The sequence below is a fragment of the Somniosus microcephalus genome, unplaced genomic scaffold (genome assembly GCF_052327205.1).
Source record: "Somniosus microcephalus isolate GS21.2 unplaced genomic scaffold, FLI_Smic_1.0 unresolved_chr9, whole genome shotgun sequence".
NCBI classification, from domain to species: Eukaryota; Metazoa; Chordata; class Chondrichthyes; order Squaliformes; family Somniosidae; genus Somniosus; species Somniosus microcephalus.
The window spans coordinates 21,606,135-21,626,827 of NW_028225187.1; the positions used below are offsets into that span (position 1 = coordinate 21,606,135).

The 20,693-nt window shown below is 47.8% G+C and overlaps 2 protein-coding genes across 2 annotated transcripts in view; both read left to right on the forward strand.

The window, feature by feature from the left end:
- The window catches only part of LOC147084901 (cytohesin-2), a 552,369-nt gene that overhangs the window by 407,041 nt on the left and 124,635 nt on the right, over positions 1-20,693 (forward strand). The gene's annotated exons all lie outside the window — the stretch shown is intronic.
- The window catches only part of LOC147084905 (high affinity immunoglobulin epsilon receptor subunit alpha-like), an 82,403-nt gene continuing 68,280 nt past the window's right edge, over positions 6,571-20,693 (forward strand). Inside the window, exons 1-2 of the mRNA XM_085979612.1 lie at positions 6,571-6,647; positions 11,305-11,407. Coding sequence (XP_085835738.1) covers positions 11,377-11,407 — 31 coding nt within the window. The 5' untranslated portion in view covers positions 6,571-6,647; positions 11,305-11,376. The remainder of the gene's footprint in view (positions 6,648-11,304; positions 11,408-20,693) is intronic.

Consider the following 20,693-nt stretch of genomic DNA (forward strand, 5'->3'; position numbering starts at 1 on the left):
TATCCCCCCAGGAGAAAAATTTTTCACGGTCGAAGTGGGCGGCAAGTCCGATACCGTCTCTATCGACCGACTTAAACCAGCTCACCGAGATCGGAGTGCACCACTTGTTCCTGCTCAGCCACCTCGCCGTGGACGACCACCGTTGACCGCCGGACCAGTTTTGCAACAGCCCGCCATTGACCCGCCTGCACCTACCTCATCGTTGCCCGCACCACCTGATATTGTTTCCACCGCACCCGATGCGCCGCTTCAGCCACAGACAAGCTCCAGCTCGTTTGCCAACGTTTCCACTTCCGCTGCCTGAGTTTCGTCGCCGCTCGGCCAGGCTCACCAAGCCTCCTGCTCGTCTGACACTGTCTGTTAAAGGGGATTCTGGGGGGGGGCGCCTGTGGCGGAGCCACTAAGAGACTCAGAGCAATTAATAATAATCTCTTTAAATACATTGTAGTGCAGCTACGGACTGCACCTTTAAACTGTCTGTTAACTATACTGTATGTACTTTCCTGCACTCTGCGTGATGACGTCATGACGCCGATCACGTGACCGCCAGTGGCGCGAAGAACGCGATGGCGTCATGACGTCAGCTTCCAGAACCTTTGTAAGGGGTTTTCCTCGAGAGGTTTCCCTGAGGTTTCTCTCTCTAGAGGCCTCTCTCTCTTGCACAGTAAACCTTGAGTGGTTCTGATAGAACGGATTCTTTTACCCTCAGTCTGGTTCAGCAATCACTGAGTCGAATACACCTGGAGAGTTTAAACGATTTATTTTCCGCGGAGTCTTACTCTGATATATCGGCACCGACTCCTGCAAGAGTCTGACGAATCCAACAGAGTAAGCAATTTCTCATACAGCGTACTACATTTTTATCCCTGCTTTGAGAAAGCATTAACACCTCTTACATTCTGCACCAATCCTGAGCTGTGCACATATACATTTAATTGGATTTCCTGGTCTGGCAGTTCAAAATATACAAGTCACATTTTACCGAATGGGTTACAGCTAAGTAAACATCCTGGTAATGTGTTCATGATCACCTAAACATTATGGTAATGCGTTTGCAATCACCTAATGTCTGTACAGTTCCTGCCCGCCGCCCTACATTGTTCCTATCATCAAGGGGTAACATCATGGGTGCCAGCCTCGTTAACAATTAAAGGTCAGGTATCAGGTTAGCCCTTTTTACTTCTCTGCTGCTTTTACAGTTTCTGGTTTCTTTTTCTTGAAATGATATTCTCAGTTCGACCCACTCGCCCCTTAGATTCTGTACTCTGGACTTAGGCGCAGGAACTACAATGTAGAGAAAACTCGTGTAGACCAAATTTGATGAAACAAAATTAAATTTTATTGCATAAGGAAAAATATCAAATCAAATGCAAGCAGATAAGGGAATACATGGGAGGGAAAAACACACAAACAAATCATAACGACACAGTACTAACTAAAGCAAATACAGGCATCTTATGCTCTACAAAGATTATCATGAAATAAGGAAACACACGGAACATTGAGGGACAACAACTCATGTTAATTGTACCCTTAAATCCACCCCCTTATTAAACCTATCTAGATCTGATTGTGAAGGGCCAGAAACATGCTCACCAATCCCACTAGGAAGTGCAAGGTTTGGTCCTTTCAGGCGTCTCATCTCCACGTGGATCGTGGAGCCCCTGCGAGCTGCGCCACACCTCTCTCCTGAGGTGGGGATCGGGGGCGGCTGGACACCGGCGGGCCTGGATGTCGGCGGGGTCGAGGATCGTCGGCTCGACCCTGGTTAGAGGAGCCTTGGGCTGGCTCCCGTCGCTTCTTCAGGTTCCTTTCCTCTCTTCTACCGAGCCGTGGTGGCTGGAAGGTTTCTTCTCTTGGGACCTTTATTTTTTTTGTTTCTTCTCCCAGGCTGGGTCTATGGCCTCTCATTCTGCCAACGGCCCGGGGATGGTCGATGATCTCCCGATGTGCTTCCCCGGGGCGGAACGCCTGCGATTGACTGCTCCTTCTTCTGGGTGTCCGGATTCAAGCTGCGTGTTTCTAGCTCTCCAACCCGGCGTGTCTGACTGTCCCGAGAGCTTGCTGCTGTTCGTACCTCTCCAAGCTTGCTCCAACTGTCGAAAAGTCTCTCCAGATATACCTTTCTTCCAGAGGCTTCACTTCCCGCCCAAAATCAGGTTAGTCTTTGTTTTATTTCTGGCAAGCTGCGAGCACAGTGGGGTAGCCATTATATTTTAAAATGCCTTAAACAGCTGGTAACAGGCCCATCTCTGGTTTGAAATTACCTCCATTGTTTTTAATGGCCTGCTGATCTTGTTATCTAGTCCTGGGTGATGTTCTCATGAATATGAAATTGTCCCCTTTTGTCTGGGTCAACATCTTGATGGCCTCTGTCTCCAGGCCGATCTAGACTGGATCTGCATCTAATCCATATGCATACGTGTGGGTCTGGTTTCGTTCTCTCAGGAACGGCTTCCAGAACTTACTGTGGGTTGAATCCACAAATCTGTCTGAGGTTGCGCAGGAACCATTTTAAAGTGTCCCAATAAGCTGGTCACATGGTATGGCGGCCATTTTGTATGCCCCTTTTTCTGGGCTTCATTTAAAACAGTCTTTAAAATCACGGCCTCTTCTGCCATTTGACCCTTATTAATACAAAGTCCAATTTTGCGAATCCTACACCTTCCAGCAGTCGTCGAGTGCCTTGCAACCTGAACAGACCTGTGTACAGCTTCACTTGTGATTTTACTAGTTAACTTTGTTGTTCATTAAACTTTGTTATTTTGATTCACTGAGTTGAACTCCGTTATTAAGTTAGGAACCTCCGTTCCTACAGAATCATACATCACAAAAGCAGTCCATTTGGCCCATCGTGCCTGTGCCAGAGCTACCCAGTTAGTCCCACTCCCCCTCGCTCGTTCCCCACAGCCCTGCAATATTTTCCCCTTCAAGTATATATCCAATAGCCCTTTTGAAAGTTACTATTGAATCTGCTTCCACCGCCCTTTCAGGCAGCGCATTCCAGATCACAACAACTCACTGAATTAAAAATAAGCCCCAGATCTCCCCGTTGACTTTTACTGCAATTATTAAAAATTTTAATTCTGGTTATCGAACCTACTGCCACTTTAAACAGTTTCTCCCTAGACACTCCATCAAAACATTTGATAATTTTGAGCACCTCAATTTAATCTCTCCTGAAGCTTTTCTGCTCTAAGGAGAACAACCCCAGCTTCTCCAGTCTCTCCACATCACTGAAGTCCCTCATCCCTGGTAGCATTCTGGTCAATCTCCCCCTTAACCTTCTCTGTTCTAAGGAGAACAACCCCAGCTTCTCCAGTCTCTGCACATCACTGAAGTCCCTCATCCCTGGTACCATTCTGGTCAATCTCCCCTTAACCTTCTCTGCTCTAAGGAGAACAACCCCAGCTTCTCTAGTCTCTCCACATCACTGAAGTCCCTCATCCCTGGTCCCATTCTGGTCAATCTCCCCTTAACCTTCTCTGCTCTAAGGAGAACAACCCCAGCTTCTCCAGTCTCTCCACATCACTGAAGTCCCTCATCCCTGGTACCATTCTGGTCAATCTCCCCTTAACCTTCTCTGCTCTAAGGAGAATAATCCCAGCTTCTCCAGTCTCTCCACATCACTGAAGTCCCTCATCCCTGGTCCCATTCTGGTCAATCTCCCCTTAACCTTCTCTGCTCTAAGGAGAACAACCCCAGCTTCTCCAGTCTCTCCACATCACTGAAGTCCCTCATCCCTGGTACCATTCTGGTCAATCTCCCCTTAACCTTCTCTGCTCCAAGGAGAACAACCCCAGCTTCTCCAGTCTCTCCACATCACTGAAGTCCCTCATCCCTGGTCCCATTCTGGTCAATCTCCCCTTAACCTTCTCTGCTCTAAGGAGAACAACCCCAGCTTCTCCAGTCTCTCCACATCACTGAAGTCCCTCATCGCTGGTACCATTCTGGTCAATCTCCCCTTAACCTTCTCTGCTCTAAGGAGAACAACCCCAGCTTCTCCAGTCTCTCCACATCACTGAAGTCCCTCATCCCTGGTTCCATTCTGGTCAATCTCCCCTTAACCTTCTCTGCTCCAAGGAGAACAGCCCCAGCTTCTCCAGTCTCTCCACATCACTGAAGTTCCTCATCCCTGGTACCATTCTGGTCAATCTCCCCTTAACCTTCTCTGCTCTAAGGAGAATAACCCCAGCTTCTCCAGTCTCTCCACATCACTGAAGTCCCTCATCCCTGGTCCCATTCTGGTCAATCTCCCCTTAACACTCTCTCCTCCATAGTTCCCATCAATACTGCCTCCACCTTAAATTGATGCAATTAAATCATTTAAATATTCTCATGTAATGGAAAAAAGAAAGAAAGATAGAGAGAGAGAAAGAAAGAAAGAGAGAGAGAGAAAGAAAGAAAGAGTGAGAGAGAAAGATAGAAAGAAAGATAATGGGCCAGAAATTCCAGGCCAGAAGCGTGAGTACGGTCGGCTTACTCACGCTTCTGGCCGTTGGAAATGCCGGCGTTCAGCATGAACAGCGCATGCGGGGAACGCCGGCATTTCCAGACCTCGAGCGCGTGCGACTGCACAGGCAGCGCTTGCGCAGTGAACTTCGTGGATTTCATTCATGAAATCCGTGAGGTTAAGTCCTTAGAAGTTACACTGAAAAAAAGCAAGTGTAAAGTGGTTCATTGGCTGCGGAGGAAGATATATTTTATCGTGGAGCTTTTGAAATGCAATATTTTTGTTTGGGAAAGGGAGGGAAGTTATTTTAAGAAATTTTAAGTAAGTTTTAAAGTTAAAATTTTTTTTTTTTTAAAGGGTTTTCAGAACGGTAGGTAGAAGGAGCAATTGTGGCTGTGTGAATGGAATGTGAGAATGAGTTATGTATGTATGTATGTCCACATATATTCCTTTACGTATATGTATGTATTTTTTATATTCCTTTACTATGAATGTATGTTTTTAATTATGATTTTCCAATAAGTTACTTTCTCTGAAAGTCATAATTAAATAATACATTCATACACATAAGTAAAGGAATATATACATAACACGCAAAGGAATATATACAGACATACATACTTTCAGAAGCTCCACGATAAGAACTATCTTCCTCCGCAGCCTCTGTAGCAACTGTACCCATGCTTTTTTCATGTGTAAGTTGTAATGACTGGACCTCACTGAAAGCATTAATGAAAGCGGCGAATTATACTGCGCACGCGCTGCCTGTGCAGTCGCACGCGTTCTGCCTCTGAACCCCTTCGTTCAGAGGACAGGAAATGCCGGTTTTCCCCACATGCACTGTGCATGCTGAAAACCGGCATTTCATCCGGCCAGATGCGTAAGTACCCCGACCGTACTAGCGCATTTGGAAGGGAATTATTGGGCCAACATTTTACATGTCAATAAAATAAAAAATTTAACACTTGCACGACTTGCCCCCTCGCATCTGCGACTGAGGGTCCAAGGAGGTGCATTGCGCAAGAGGTCATCATCGCACGTATCCTCACACTGTTCCCTTTGGGGAACTGTATGAAGTGGTGGAAGGATTTATGGCCGTGATTAACGCTCATTCCGTGACCGTAACCATCTTTGAACCAGCCATTAGGGTGGTTAGTCCTATGGCGGGAGGGTTTTACGGGCTCCCACAACCCATCTGAGGGGGGGGGGGCCACCAACACCCACGGACGCAAGTATCCCGCTGGATGTCCACCCAGAATTTAAAGTTGGAGCTCCGACTCCACTTGCCGGGACTGTCTGGAGTGGGGTTCAAAACCCTACTCCTTCTGGCCCAACGGTGGGGATGCTTACTGCTACGCAAAAGGCCCACTCCGCACAAAAGGTGACACCCATACGTTTCCTGCGCCTTTTCCCTCCCCGTGACTGGAGCCCTATGCTGCCATTTCATGTAGCTAATCGGGTTGGGCGTTTGTCATAGCGGTAGGATCCCCGCCGCTGGGCCAGATCAGGGTAGGGTTTCGAACCCCGCTCCAGACAGTCCCGGCAAGTGGAGTCGGAGCTCCGGCTCTAAATTCTGGGTTGACATCCAGTGGGATATTTGCGTCCGTGGGTGTGGGTGGCCCCCCCTCCTTGTATAGCTTGTGGGAGCCCGTAAAACCCTCCCGCCATAGGACTAACCGCCCTAATGGCTGGTTCAAAGATGGTTACGGTCACGGAATGAGCGTTAATCACGGCCATAAATCCTTCCACCACTTCATACAGTTCCCCAAAGGGAACAGTGTGAAGACACGTATGACGACGACATTGCTAAATAAATAAATGGAATTTAAAAAATTCTTTTAGGGCTTTTAAAAGTCTTTAAATTGCTTTAATTCTCTTTAAAACTACTTCAGATTACTCAAAATAATGTAAACATTTAAAAAAGTTTATCAAAGTTACCAAAATCTTCAAAAAACTTCCAAAAACCTATTTAAACTGCTGCTTTGCATGTAAAAAAGCAAAGCAGCTTGACAGAAACATTGGGGGCGTGTCCAGTGAAACTGAGACCTCAAGGGGCGTGTCTCACTTACACTGCACGCTCCTGGGTCCGCGCTGGCTGCGCTCCTGGGCGGCGTGACGTCATACGCTGCCCGGGGATGTGCTTTCAATTTCTCCAAGTTCAGGCGTCCCAGAAGCTGATCGGCAGGAGCGCGGGGTAAGTGCAAATGCAAGCCCCGTTCTGGAATTTCTGGCCCAATAAGAAAGAAAGAGAGAGAGAAAGAGAGAAAGAAAAGAAGGAAGAAAGTCAGCCAATGAAATACATTTGAAGTGTAGTCACTTTTGTAATGCAGGAAACACGGCAGCCAATTTGCGCACAGCAAGCTTCCAGAAACAGCAACGTGATAATGACCGGATCATCTGTTTTAGTGATGTTGGATCGAGGGATAAATATTGGGCCCAGGACACCGGGGAGAACTCCCCCCTGCTCTTCTTCCAATAGTGGCCGTGGGATCTTTGACATCCACCTGAGAGAGCGCGTGACTCAGGCACGCCTCCCATCCAGATCATCTTCCCGGCCTGGCTTCGATTTGCGCGCCCAAAACTGCGCTTGCGTCTCTGGGCAAACGCGCGGGAAATTCCAGCCCCTTCGTTGGGAATGAACGACGCGGATAAAACGCACGGCGGGTGGACTGGGGAACGAGGCCCCGCGTAGGACAGGGCGGTTACGGTTCCTCAAGCCTGTCCTCAGGCCCACTGAGTAACAACTTTGCAAATGGACCTGTAGGGGGTGGTGCGTGTGGTCAGCTTCACCTCTGACTCCTTTGAACGGTTCGAATCGCTCCCACTCCCTTGGTTCTAGGCTTTGGTCTTATTTGGGGGTTGTAATGTAATTGCAACAGACACCTGAGTTGTTGAAACATAGAAACATAGAAGATAGGAGCAGGAGTCGGCCATTCGGCCCCTCGAGCCTGCTCCGCCATTCAATGAGATCATGGCTGATCATCCAAATTCAGTACCCTGTCCCTGCCTTCTCCACATATCCCTTAATCCCTTTAGCCTCAAGAAATATATCCAACTCTTTCTTGAATATATTTAATGAACTGGCCTCCACCGCCCTCTGTGGTAGAGAATTCCACCACTCTCTGGGTGAAGAAATTCCTCCTCATTTCAGTCCTAAATGGCTTACCCCTTATCCTTAGACTGTGACCCCTGGTTCTGGACTCCCCGGCCATCAGAAACATCCTTCCTGCATCTAGTCTGTCGAGACCTGACAGAATTTTATAGGTTTCGATGAGATCCCCTCTCAATCTTCTAAACTCCAGTGAGCATAAGCCCAATTGACACAATCTCTCCTCGTACGTCATTCCTGCCATCCCAGGTATCAGCCTGGTGAATCTTCGCTGCACTCCCTCCATGGCAAGAACGTCCTTCCTCAGGTAAGGCGACTAAAACTGCACACAATACTCAAGATGTGGTCTCACCAAGGCCCTGTACAACTGCAGCAAGACATCCTTGTTCCTATAGTCGAACCCTCTCGCTACGAAGGCCAACATACCATTTGCCTTCTTAACCACCTGCTGCACCTACATGCTTACCTTCAGCGACTGGTGCACAAGGACACCCAGGTCTCGTTGCACTTCCCCTTCTCCCAATCTATTGCCATTCAAATAAAATCAAAGTACTTGGATTATATTTGAGACAAGCAAATATACACAACACAATAATCTTATTACTCTAAAAGGGGAAACACTTTGGAATATGCGAGGGAGAATAACAATAGACAAAATACTTCACCCCGCCCAATCCCACGACACAAACTAGGTTGAATTCCAGAGGACCAGGAAATGCTCACCAAACGCAGGAATAGTTTGCAGAGTGGGAAAAACTTGCAGATGTTCGGTTTCTTCCAGATTGGTTTCTTGTTGGTCGCGGTGGCCCAATATTCACAGAATCACAGAAACCCCACAGTGCAGATAGAGGCCATTTCGGCCCAGCGAGCCTGCACCGACACACATATCCCACCCTATCCCCGTAACCCCACGTATTTAATCCCCCTAACACTAAGGGTCAATTTATCATAGCCAATCAACCTAACCCGCACATCTTTGGACTGTGGGAGGAAACCAGAGCACCCGGAGAAAACCCACGCAAACACGGGGAGAATGTGCAAACTCCACACAGACAGTCGCCCAAGGCCGGATTCGAACCCGGGTCTCTGGCGCTGTGAGGCAACAGTGCTAACCACTATGTCACCGTGCTGCCCTGACAGATTGCTCTCAGCCCAAGCTGGGCTATGATGGGATTACGTTGTATCCAGCCCGTACAAAACAAATCTATTCCTAACCTGTTTCAAGCCCAGTCGTCAGGATGCCCACAAACCAAGAGTTGGACAGCATGCCTCACTGCTACATTCAACACTGGTTTACATTAATCTCTTTCAAATGTGAGCACTTTAAGCAGAAGTGCTTCTATGGAAGTCAGTAAGGGGTACTCTAGATGTGTACAATTATGTAGCAGTTTCTATTGCCCCTTGTTGCCAATCTGCAGGAAAACAAGTACAGTACCTGTACAACTCAGCCACCATCCCCAGTGACACTGGTGTAAAAAGTACCCCAAAAGGCACGGCTCCCTGGTTGTTGGTAATATTGTTGGTTGTTTGTTTTGTGGGACCCTTGGTAGCTGCGATTCCTTCCGTTCTCCTCCTGTTGTCCCGAGGCTGATGTCTTTCGAATGAGCTGTGCCTTTTTTCTGTGTCTGTCCGAACTCTACTGCTGACTTCAATTCACTGGCCGCTGTTTCAATTCTCTGCCTGAACGACTGTCTCTGTACTGATCGAACTGCTCGAACCCATCGAACGAACTGCTTTCTTGTGGAGACAGGTCTTTAGTTTATACTAAAACGAAACCTGCTAATCTTGTTAGATTTTTGGCTGGCTCGTTAAGGGCCAATTGATTGGTCCCATTTAGTTAACTGGTTTCGGGATAGCTGCCTGAGTAGTTGAAGAAGGTGTGAAGTGGTTTTGGATGTCTCAAATGTGGATAAATGTGAGGTTATCCACTTTGGTGGCAAAAACAGGAAGGCAGATTATTATCTGAATGGCAATAGATTGGGAGAAGGGGAAGTGCAACGAGACCTGGGTGTCCTTGTGCACCAGTCGCTGAAGGTAAGCATGCAGGTGCAGCAGGCGGTTAAGAAGGCAAATGGTATGTTGGCCTTCGTAGCGAGAGGGTTCGAGTACAGGAACAAGGATGTCTTGCTGCAGTTGTACAGGGCCTTGGTGAGACCGCACCTTGAGTATTGTGTGCAGTTTTGGTCACCTTATCTGAGGAAGGACGTTCTTGCCATGGAAGGAGTGCAGCGAAGATTCACCAGGCTGATACCTGGGATGGCAGGAATGACGTATGAGGAGAGATTGTGTCGATTGAGCTTACACTCACTGGAGTTTAGAAGATTGAGAGGGGATCTCATCGAAACCTATAAAATTCTGTCAGGCCTGGACAGACTAGATGCAGGAAGGATGTTTCTGATGGCCGGGGAGTCCAGAACCAGGGGTTCACAGTCTAAGGATAAGGGGTAAGCCATTTAGGACAGTGATGAGGAGGAATTTCTTCACCCAGAGAGTGGTGAACCTGTGGAATTCTCTACCACAGAAGGCAGTAGAGGCCAACTTATTAAATATATTCAAGAAAGAGTTGGATATATTTCTTAAGGCGAAAGGGATCAAGGGATATGGGGAGAAGGCAGGGACAGGATACTGAATTTGGATGATCAGCCATGATCTCATTGAATGGCGGAGCAGGCTCGAATGGCCGAATGGCCTACTCCTGCTCCTATTTTCCATGTTTCTATGTTTCTATATAAACAGTCTTTTAATCTTAGATTTCCTGTAAGGCTTTCAAATTCTGTGCAGGTTCTTTTATGCATGGGTTTTAATGGGCTTTGGGCTTTAGGTGAGGCTAGGGTTTTGATTGATTTATTGATTGAATGCAAATTCCCAGATAGGTGCTGCGTTTTGTTTATTGTTCCTACCAGACAGTCTGGCTACTTTCGAATACCCAAACTGTTCCTCTGCAGAGGTCAATCCCACATTCCTGTCGCCGCCTTTTCCTACAAGTCTGTACATGTCTTTTTAAACCAGCCAAATCTTCCTGGGGTTTTGATTTAAATCCCTTTTGCCCAAAAACTCTGAAACCAGTCCAAAATCTCTTCCTTAATTTAACTCTTTGAAATCCTTCTGTTTGGCCCAACCACACATTTATCCCTTTTACAGATTTCTTCTATAATGTTCCAAAATTGTGACTGTCTGTGTGGAGTTTGCACATTCTCCCCGTGTTTGCGTGGGTTTCCTCCGGGTGCTCCGGTTTCCTCCCACAGTCCAAAGATGTGCGGGTTAGGTTGATTGGCCATGATAAAAAAAAAAAAAATTGGCCCTTAGTGTTAGGGGGATTAAATACGTGGGGTTACGGGGTTATGGGGATAGGGCTTGTGTGGGATGGCTGTCGGTGTAGGGACTGGTTGCTAGGGTTTGGATGATCAGCCATGATCTCGTTGAGTGGCGGAGCAGGCTCGAAGGGCCGAATGGCCTACTCCTGCTCCTATCTTCTATGTTTCTATGTTTCTAAAATCATTTAAAAATAATGCTTTTCTTCTGTTCTGGGGATGTGCAGAAATTTTCGAACCTTACAGACCTCACAACTGCAAACCGTGCCTCCAGCACTCACTCAAGAAAAATATCCCCAGGGGAACCTTTCGCAACTTCACTTCCTCAGCATCATCATTCGCCTGTTTTTAAACTTCTCACTTTATTCACCATCTGATATCCAGGCCACTTATTTCCGGTCTCACCACATCTTGGCCCTTTTTATCTTTAGCCCGAGTCAGTGAAACAACCAGAAGATCGTCGTTTCCCAGCCTCTTCCCAGTGTCTGAATCCCATTTTCCAGATGCTCTCCGTCTCCATTCTCCTGCTGATCGGTAAGTCTCCCCTCGTTTGAGTATCTAGTGGAAAACAAGCGACGAGGAGGGTTTCTTCATTGTAACACCCGCTGTCGAAATGTTTGGAAAGAGGAAGTTCGTTCTGATTTATAACTGATATTTCAAAAGAGCTGCAAAACTCAGATATTCTGTTTCTGCAGTTTAAAAAGAGACCTGTGACATGTTTGCGCTGCTCGTTGTATCGGGACGATCGCAACGCTCCCCAGGTGGGTCTCCCAGCTTCCGTCCTCTGTATCTTCATCTCATCCGAAGACCTGATGCCCGTATCCTACGTCTCGATTTTAAAATTCTCATCCTCCTGTTCAAATCCCTCCATGGCCCCTCGCCTCCTCCCTATCTCTGTAACCTCCTCCAGCCCCTGCAATTCTCATCCTCCTGTTCAAATCCCTCCATGGCCCTCGCCCCCTCCCTATCTCTGTAACCTCCTCCAGTCCCTACAATTCTCATCCTCCTGTTCAAATCCCTCCATGGCCCTCGCCACCCTCCCTATCTCTGTAACCTCCTCCAGCCCCTACAATTCTCATCCTCCTGTTCAAATCCCTCCATGGCCCTCACCCCCTCCCTATCTCTGTAACCTCCTCCAGCCCCTACAATTCTCATCCTCCTGGTCAAATCCCTCCATGGACCCTCGCCCCCTCCCTATCTCTGTAACCTCCTCCAGCCCCTACAATTCTCATCCTCCTGTTCAAATCCCTCCATGGTCCCTCGCCCCCTCCCTATCTCTGTAACCTTCTCCAGCCCTACAATTCTCATCCTCCTGTTCAAATCCCTCCATGGCCCTCGCCCCCTCCCTATCTCTGTAACCTCCTTCAGTCCCCACAATTCTCATCCCCCTGTTCATATCCCTCCACGGCCCCTCGCCCCCTCCTTATCTCTGTAACCTCCTCCAGCCCCTACAATTCTCATCCTCCTGTTCAAATCCCTCCCTGGCCCTCGCCCCCTCCCTATCTCTGTAACCTCCTCCAGCCCTTACAATTATCATCCTATTGTTCAAATCCCTCCATGGCCCTCGCCCCCTCACTATCTGTGTAACCTCCTCCAGCCCTACAATTCTCATCCTCCTTTTCAAATCCCTCGATGGCCCTCGCCCTCCTCCCTATCTCTGTAACCTCCTCCAGTCCTTACAATTCTCATCCTCCTGTTCAAATCCCTCCATGGCCCTCGCCCCCTCACTATCTCTGTAACCTCCTCCAGCCCTACAATTCTCATCCTCCTGTTCAAATCCCTCCATGGCCCTCGCCCCCTCCCTAGCTCTGTAACCTCCACCAGCCCTACAATTCTCATCCTCTTGTTCAAATCCCTCCATGGCCCTCGCCCCCTCCCTAGCTCTGTAACCTCCTCCAGCCCCTACAATTCTCATCCTCCTGTTCAAATCCCTCCACGGCCCCTCGCCCTTCTTCCGATCTCTGTAACCTCCTCCAGTCCCTACAATTCTCATCCTCCTGTTCAAATCCCTCCATGGCCCCTCGCCCCCCTCCCTATCTCTGTAACCTCCTCCAGCCCCTACAATTCTCATCCTCCTGTTCAAATCCCTCCATGGCCCCTCGCCCCCTCCCTATCTCTGTAACCTCCTCCAGCCCTACAATTCTCATCCTCCTGTTCAAATCCCTCCATGGCCCCTCGCCCCCTCCCTATCTCTGTAACCTCCTCCAGCCCTACAATTCTCATCCTCCTGTTCAAATCCCTCCACGGCCCTCGCCCCCCTCCCTATCTCTGTAACCTCCTCCAGCCCCTACAATTCTCATCCTCCTGTTCAAATCCCTCCACGGCCCTCGCCCCCCTCCCTATCTCTGTAACCTCCTCCAGCCCTACAATTCTCATCCTCCTGTTCAAATCCCTCCATGGCCCTCGCCCCCCTCCCTATCTCTGTAACCTCCTCCAGCCCTACAATTCTCATCCTCCTGTTCAAATCCCTCCATGGCCCTTGCTCCCTCCCTATCTCTGTAACTTCCTCCAGCCCTACAATTCTCATCCTCCTGATCAAATCCCTCCATGGCCCCTCGCCCCCTCCCTATCTCTGTAACCTCCTCCAGCCCTACAATTCTCATCCTCCTGTTCAAATCCCTCCATGGCCCTCGCCCCCTCCCTATCTCTGTAACCTCCTCCAGTCCCTACAATTCTCATCCTCCTGTTCAAATCCCTCCATGGCCCCTCGCCCCCTCCCTATCTCTGTAACCTCCTCCAGCCCTACAATTCACATCCTCCTGTTCAAATCCCTCCATGGCCCCACGCCCCCTCCCTATCTCTGTAACCTCCTCCAGCCCCTACAATTCACATCCTCCTGTTCAAATCCCTCCATGGCCCCTCGCCCCCTCCCTATCTCTGTAACCTCCTCCAGTCCCTACAATTCTCATCCTCCTGTTCAAATCCCTCCATGGCCCCTCGCCCCCTCCCTATCTCTGTAACCTCCTCCAGCCCTACAATTCACATCCTCCTGTTCAAATCCCTCCATGGCCCCTCGCCCCCTCCCTATCTCTGTAACCTCCTCCAGCCCTACAATTCACATCCTCCTGTTCAAATCCCTCCATGGCCCCTCGCCCCCTCCCTATCTCTGTAACCTCCTCCAGCCCCTACAATTCTCACCCTCCGCGATATCTGCGTGCCTCCAACTCTCGCTTCTTGTCAAATATCCACTCCCTTCGCCCCATCATTGGCGGCCGTGCCTTCCGCCGCCTGCGCCCCACCCTGTGGAATTCCCTCGCTAACCTGCTCCGCTTCTCCAGCTTGACGGCCTTCCTGCAAACCCTCTTCTTTGTCGAGACATTTGGTCACCTGCCCATCTTTGCCTGAGCCTCCATTTGTATCTGGTGAGGTGGCTGTGAGTCACCTGAGGACTTGTTTTCAACATCTGAGGCGCTATATAAATGCACGTTGCATGTCCTAGTTGTTGTCCTTGGCTCTCAGCTGTTTCCCAACGCTATCTGCAGTGATATTCAAAGTCCGGGCCAGTTTCCCCCCCCTCACGTCGTTACTTGTAGTGAAATAGCAAAGGCAGAAGTCACTCGATAACTCCACCCCGTGTGTACAATTTTATTTTTTAAAAGCAGAAGGATCACATCAGAATAAATCTTCAGGGAGGCCTTTAATGCGTCATCAGGAGCAGTGGCCCCCGGAGCTCTCAGCTTTTGCTTGAATTAAGATTCGTTGAGTGTTAAACATAGAAACATAGAAGATAGTAGCAGGAGTCGGCCATTCGGCCCCTCGAGCCTGCTCCGCCATTCAATGAGATCATGGCTGATCATCCAAATTCAGTACCCTGTCCCTGCCTTCTCCCCATATCCCTTGATCCCTTTAGCCTTAAGAAATATATCCAACTCCTTTTTGAATATATTTAATGAATTGGCCTCTACTGCCTTCTGTGGTAGAGAATTCCACAGGTTCACCACTCTCTGGGTGAAAAATTCCTCCTCATCTCAGTCCTAAATGGCTTACCCCTTATCCTTAGACTGTGACCCCTGCTTCTGGACTCCCCGGCCATCAGAAACATCCATCCTGCATCTAGTCTGTCTAGTCCTGTCAGAATTTTATAAGTTTCAATGAGATCCCCTCTCATTCTTCTAAACTCCAGTGAGTATAAGCCCAATCGACCCAATCTCTCCTCATACGTCATTCCTGCCATCCCAGGTATCAGCCTGGTGAATCTTCGCTGCACTCCCTCCATGGCAAGAACATCCTTCCTCAGTTAAGGCGACCAAAACTGCACACAATACTCAAGGTGTGGTCTCACCAAGGCCCTGTACAACTGCAGCAAGACATCCTTGTTCCTGTACTCGAATCCTCTCGCTATGAAGGCCAACATACCATTTGCCTTCTTAACCGCCTGCTGCACTTGCATGCTTACCTTCAGCGACTGGTGCACAAGGACACCCAGGTCTCGTTGCACTTCCCCTTCTCCCAATCTATTGCCGTTTCGATAATAATTTGCCTTCCTGTTTTTGCCACCGAAGTGGATAACCTCGCATTTATCCACATTTTACTGCATCTGCCATGCTTCTGCCCAATCACCCAACCTGTCCAAATCATACTGGAGTTTCTCGGCATCCTCCTCACAGCACACACGCCCACCTAGCTTTGTGTCATCTGCAAACTTGCAGATATTACATCTAGTTCCCTCATCTAGTTCATATATATATATTGTGAATAGCTGGGGTCCAAGGTCCGATCCCTGCGCTGCCCCACTAGTCACTGCCTGCCACTCGGAAAAAGACCCGTTTATTCCAACTCTTTGCTTCCTGTCTGCCAACCAGTTCTCTATCCAAGTCAGTACCTTGCCCCCAATCCCATGTGCCTTAACTTTACACGCTAATCTCTTATGCGGGACCTTATCGAAAGCCTTATCAAGAGTCTTGTCACAGTGCTTCTGAACGCCTAGGGCGGAATGATCGAAGCTGACAGCATAGAGGGTGCCCATTCAGCCCCTAGCTCCTGTGCCCACTCTCTGAAAGAATTCGACCCCGAGTCCCAACCCCCTGCCCTTACCTCATTCAACCAGTCACGTCTGTGCCAGTCACTGCAAGATCTCACTTTTTCATTTCCCCTTTCCAAAATAACCATTTGCATTTCTATTGTTTCAAATGCACTTCTCCTTTTCAAAGCTATTATAGATTCAGCTTCCATCTCTGTTTCCGGTAGGGCTTTCCATATTGTAACAACAACCTGTTTTATTAAACCTCCTGTCCACTCCATTGGTCCTTTGATGGCCATCAGTTTCTGCCCTCGGTTACTGACTCGCTGAGCGCAGAGTGACATGGAAATTACAACCCGGGTATCGATTTGTGGGTGTTGAAGAGCTGGAGTCTGAGCTTCAAACACTGAGACACATCAGGGAGGGGGAGAGTTACCTGGACTCTGTGTATCACGAGGTATTCACACCAATTAGATTAATTAATTCAGATGTAGTCCGTGGCCAGGGTCAGGATGGTGTGACTAGAAGTGAGGCAGGTACAGGGATCCAGGAGGTAGTGTTGGAGGAGCCGCAGCCCTTGCACTTGTCCAACAGGTTCGAGGCTCTTACTCCCTGTGGGGATGGGAACAGGGACTGCGGGGAGGATGAGCAACCTGACCACAGCACCGTGGAGCGGGGGGCCATTCAAGTGGGGGGAGTTAAAAGAAATGTTGTAGTGGTAGGGGATAGTATCGTTAGGGGGATAGATAGAGTTCTTTGCAGCCGAGAGCGAGAGTCCCGAAGGCTGTGTTGCCTGCCCGGTGCCAGGGTTAAGGACATCTCCTCTGGACTGGAGAGAAACTTGGAGTGGGAGGGGGAGGATCCAGTTGTCGTGGTCCATGTTGGTACCAATGACATAGATAGGACAAGGAAGGAGGTTCTGCTGAGGGAGTTTGAGCAGCTAGGGGCCAAATTAAAAAGCAGAACCACAAGGGTAATAATCTCCGGATTATTACCTGAGCCACGAGCGAATTTGGCTAGGACAAATAAAATTAGAGAGTTAAATGCGTGGCTCAAAGGCTGGTGTGGGAGAAATGGGTTTTGCTTCCTGGGACACTGGCACCAGTACTGGGGCAGGAGGGAGCTGTTCCATTGGGACGGGCTTCACTTGGCCAGTGCTGGGACTAGAGTCCTGGCGGATCATATAACTAGGGCTGTAGAGAGGGTTTTAAACTAACTAGTGGGGGGGAGGTTCCTAGAGAGCAAATAATAAAAATGACAACAGAGAAGGTCATAGACTTAGGTAGCAGTGGGGAAATTAAAAACCAGAGCATGTCAGGAAGGGGCAGATGGTATGGAGTAAAAGGTAAAGTAATAAAAAGGGCAAAAGCAGGAACTAAGTGTCACAAAACATATTTGAAAGTTCTCTATCTGAATGCACGTAGCATTCGTAACAAAATAGACGAGTTAATGGCACAAATAACTACATATGGGTATGATCTTGTGGCATTACAGAAACATGGCTGCAGGGTGACAATGCCTGGGAATTAAACATACCAGGTTATTTAACAATCAGGAAGGACAGGCAGGAAGGAAGGGGAGGTGGGGTGGCTATGTTAATAAAGGAAGGAATCACTGTAATACAGAGAAATGATATTGGGTCAAAAGATCAGGATAATGAAACAGTTTGGGTGGAGGTAAGGAATAATAAGGGGAAAAAAACACTAGTGCGCGTAGTCTATAGGCCTCCGAACAGTGGCAACTCTGTTGGATGGAGTATCAATCAGGAAATAGTTGAGGCTTGTAATAAGGGAACATCTATAATTATGGGGGATTTTAACTATCATATTAATTGGACAAATCAAATTGGGCAGGGCTGCCTTGAGGATGAGTTCATTGAGTGTATTAGGGATGGGTTTCTTGAGCAGTATGTAACTGAACCGACCAGGGGGCAAGCAACCTTAGATCTGGTCCTGTGTAACGAGACAGGATTAATTAAAAATGTCCTAGTAAAGGATCCCCTTGGAATGAGTGACCATAACATGGTTGAATTCCATATTAAGCTTGAATAAAGGAGACTATGAAGGTATGAGAGCGGAATTGAGTAGAGTGGATTGGGAAAATAGATTAAAGGGTAAGACGATACATGATCAGTGGTGTACATTTAAGGAGTTATTTTACAACTTCCAAAAAAAAAATATTCCACTGAGAAGAAAAGGGTGTAAAAGAAAAGACAGCCATCCGTGGCTAAGTAAAGAAATTAAGGATAGTCTTCGACTAAAAACAAGGGCATATAAGGTAGCCAAATCTAGTGGGAGGATAGATGATTGGGAAAACTTTAAAAGACAGCAAAAAATAACAAAAAGATTGATTAAGAAAGGGAAGATAGATTATGAAAGTAAATTAGCAAAAAATATAAAAACAGATAGTAAGAGTTTTTATAGTTATATAAACAGAAAAAGGGTGGCTAAAGTAAATGTTGGTCCCTTAGAGGATGAGACCGGGAAATTAATGGTGGGAAATATGGAGATGGCAAAAACACTGAATGAATATTTTATATCAGTCTTTACAGTAGAAGACACTAAGAATATCCCAACACTGGACAAACAGGGGGCTAAAGGGGGGGTAGGTACTCGGTAAAATAATGGGACTCAAGGCGGATAAATCACCTGGACCTGATGGCTTACATCCTAGGGTCTTGAGGGAAGTGGCGGTAGGGATTGTGGATGCATTGGTAATAATTTTCCAAAACTCCCTGGACTCGGCAAAGGTCCCGGCAGACTGGAAAACTGCTAATGTAACACCCTTATTTAAAAAGGGCAGTAGACAGAAGGCTGGAAACTATAGACTGGTTAGCCTAACATCTGTGGTAGGTAAAATTTTGGAGTCCATTATTAAGGAGACAGTAACAGGACATTTGGATAATCATAATTTAATAGGACAAAGTCAGCATGGTTTTATGAAGGGGAAGTCATGTTTGACAAATTTGCTGGAGTTCTTTGAGGAAGTAACATATAGGGTGGATAAAGGGGAACCAGTGGACGTAGTGTATTTAGACTTCCAAAAGGCATTTGACAAGGTGCCACACAAAAGATTATTGCTTAAGATAAAAAATCACGGGATTGGGGGTAATATTCTGGCATGGATAGAGGATTGGCTATCTAACAGAAGGCAGAGAGTTGGGATAAATGGTTAATTCTCAGATTGGCAACCAGTAACTAGTGGTGTTCCGCAGGGGTCAGTGCTGGGTCCCCAACTCTTTACAATCTATATTAACGATTTGGAGGAGGGGACCGAGTGTAGCATATCAAAGTTTGCAGATGATACTAAGATGGGAGGGAAAGTATTGAGTGAGGAGTGTGGTGTATTGTATGTGCCTTTAAGAACCCCTGTGTACTGTAATGCTGGTAATGGCCACTCGGGCTATATAAGCCTGTATAGTGTCTTGTATCTGTTAGTTCACCTCCAGACTTTGTTCAGTAAACACCTGTTAAACAAACTCCTGCATTCCGTGTCTCCATTAACACACGGACACAACAGTGGCGACGAATTGGAAACGGACTTACCTGCAATTCGGCAGCACCTCAAGGAGATCGATTCCTCAGACGAAGGAAGAAGGAGAAAAGAAAAAACAAAAAAGACAAAACTGTGGTTTCACCAGCTAGCCGGGCTGGTGGCAGGTACTGCAATAATCCTTCCTGGGCGGCGGGCTGGGGCTCGATCGGCTGGCTCTACAGCGGGGCCAAGCAGTGAAGGCGCAGGCAAACAGAGACGAAGGGTGGAGCACTCGGGAGACAACCAACTCTGCAAAGCAGGTCGGCGTTCGGACCACACAGAGGGAGGGGAAAGTCCCAGAGAGTCCGGCGGGAACAAGTCTCCGACTATTATAAAAGAAAAGCGCGGGAAGCGCCATTTTAGATTTTCAAGATGCCGAAGACTGGCAATATTACTGCTTTCGATAGTGATATAGAAGATTGGACCGCATATGTGGAAAGAGTGGAGGTATATTGCAAGGCGAATGAAGTAGCGGATGATAAAAAGGCATCGGTACTTCTAAATCTGATGGGCGCAAGGACATACAGGCTGTTACGAAACTTAATCACTCCAGCCAAACCGATGGACAAGAATTTTAAGGAGATTGTTGATACCCTACACTGCCAATTCGGGGCAGGACTGGCAGATTCTCTATGAGACAAATTCGTCTGCGGTCTCCTAAGTGAAGGAACACAAAAAAAGCTACTTTCTGAGAAAGATTTGACACTGGACAAGGCTTTCAGTGTGTCTGTATCATATGAAGCAGCGGCGGGAGGAGCTGCAGAGATACAGCGAAAGCCACAGGACTTCGTCACCCATGAAATGACACGGGGTTTCGAGAGATGTTATCGCTGCAGCAGATCCACCCATGACCAGAGGGACTGCTGGTTCAAGGACAAAGCATGCAGGCAATGCGGAAAGATGGGACACATTACACGTGTATGCCGATCTGGAAACAAAAAATCCACTGACAGAAAAAAAAATCAATAAGGAAAAGTACAGAAAGGTACAAATGATGACGGACAGTAGCTCCAAAGACCAGAAGAGCGATAGCGACTCCGGAAACAAGAGACTAAGCTCTCTCAAATTACATAATGTAATTGCCAAAGAAGATTACCCGACCATTTGGGTTACCCTCACGATAGCGGGGTCCCCAGTTAAAATGGAGCTAGATACAGGATCAGCTCTGACCGTCATAAGTAGACGGGATTATGAGCGGCTATTTCCGCATATACCTTTGAAAGACACATCCATTATCTTGAAAACATATACGGGGCAGAAAGTATACCCCAAAGGGAAAATAAAGGTGCCTGTTGTATACAACGGCAAGGAAATACAGAAGTTGTA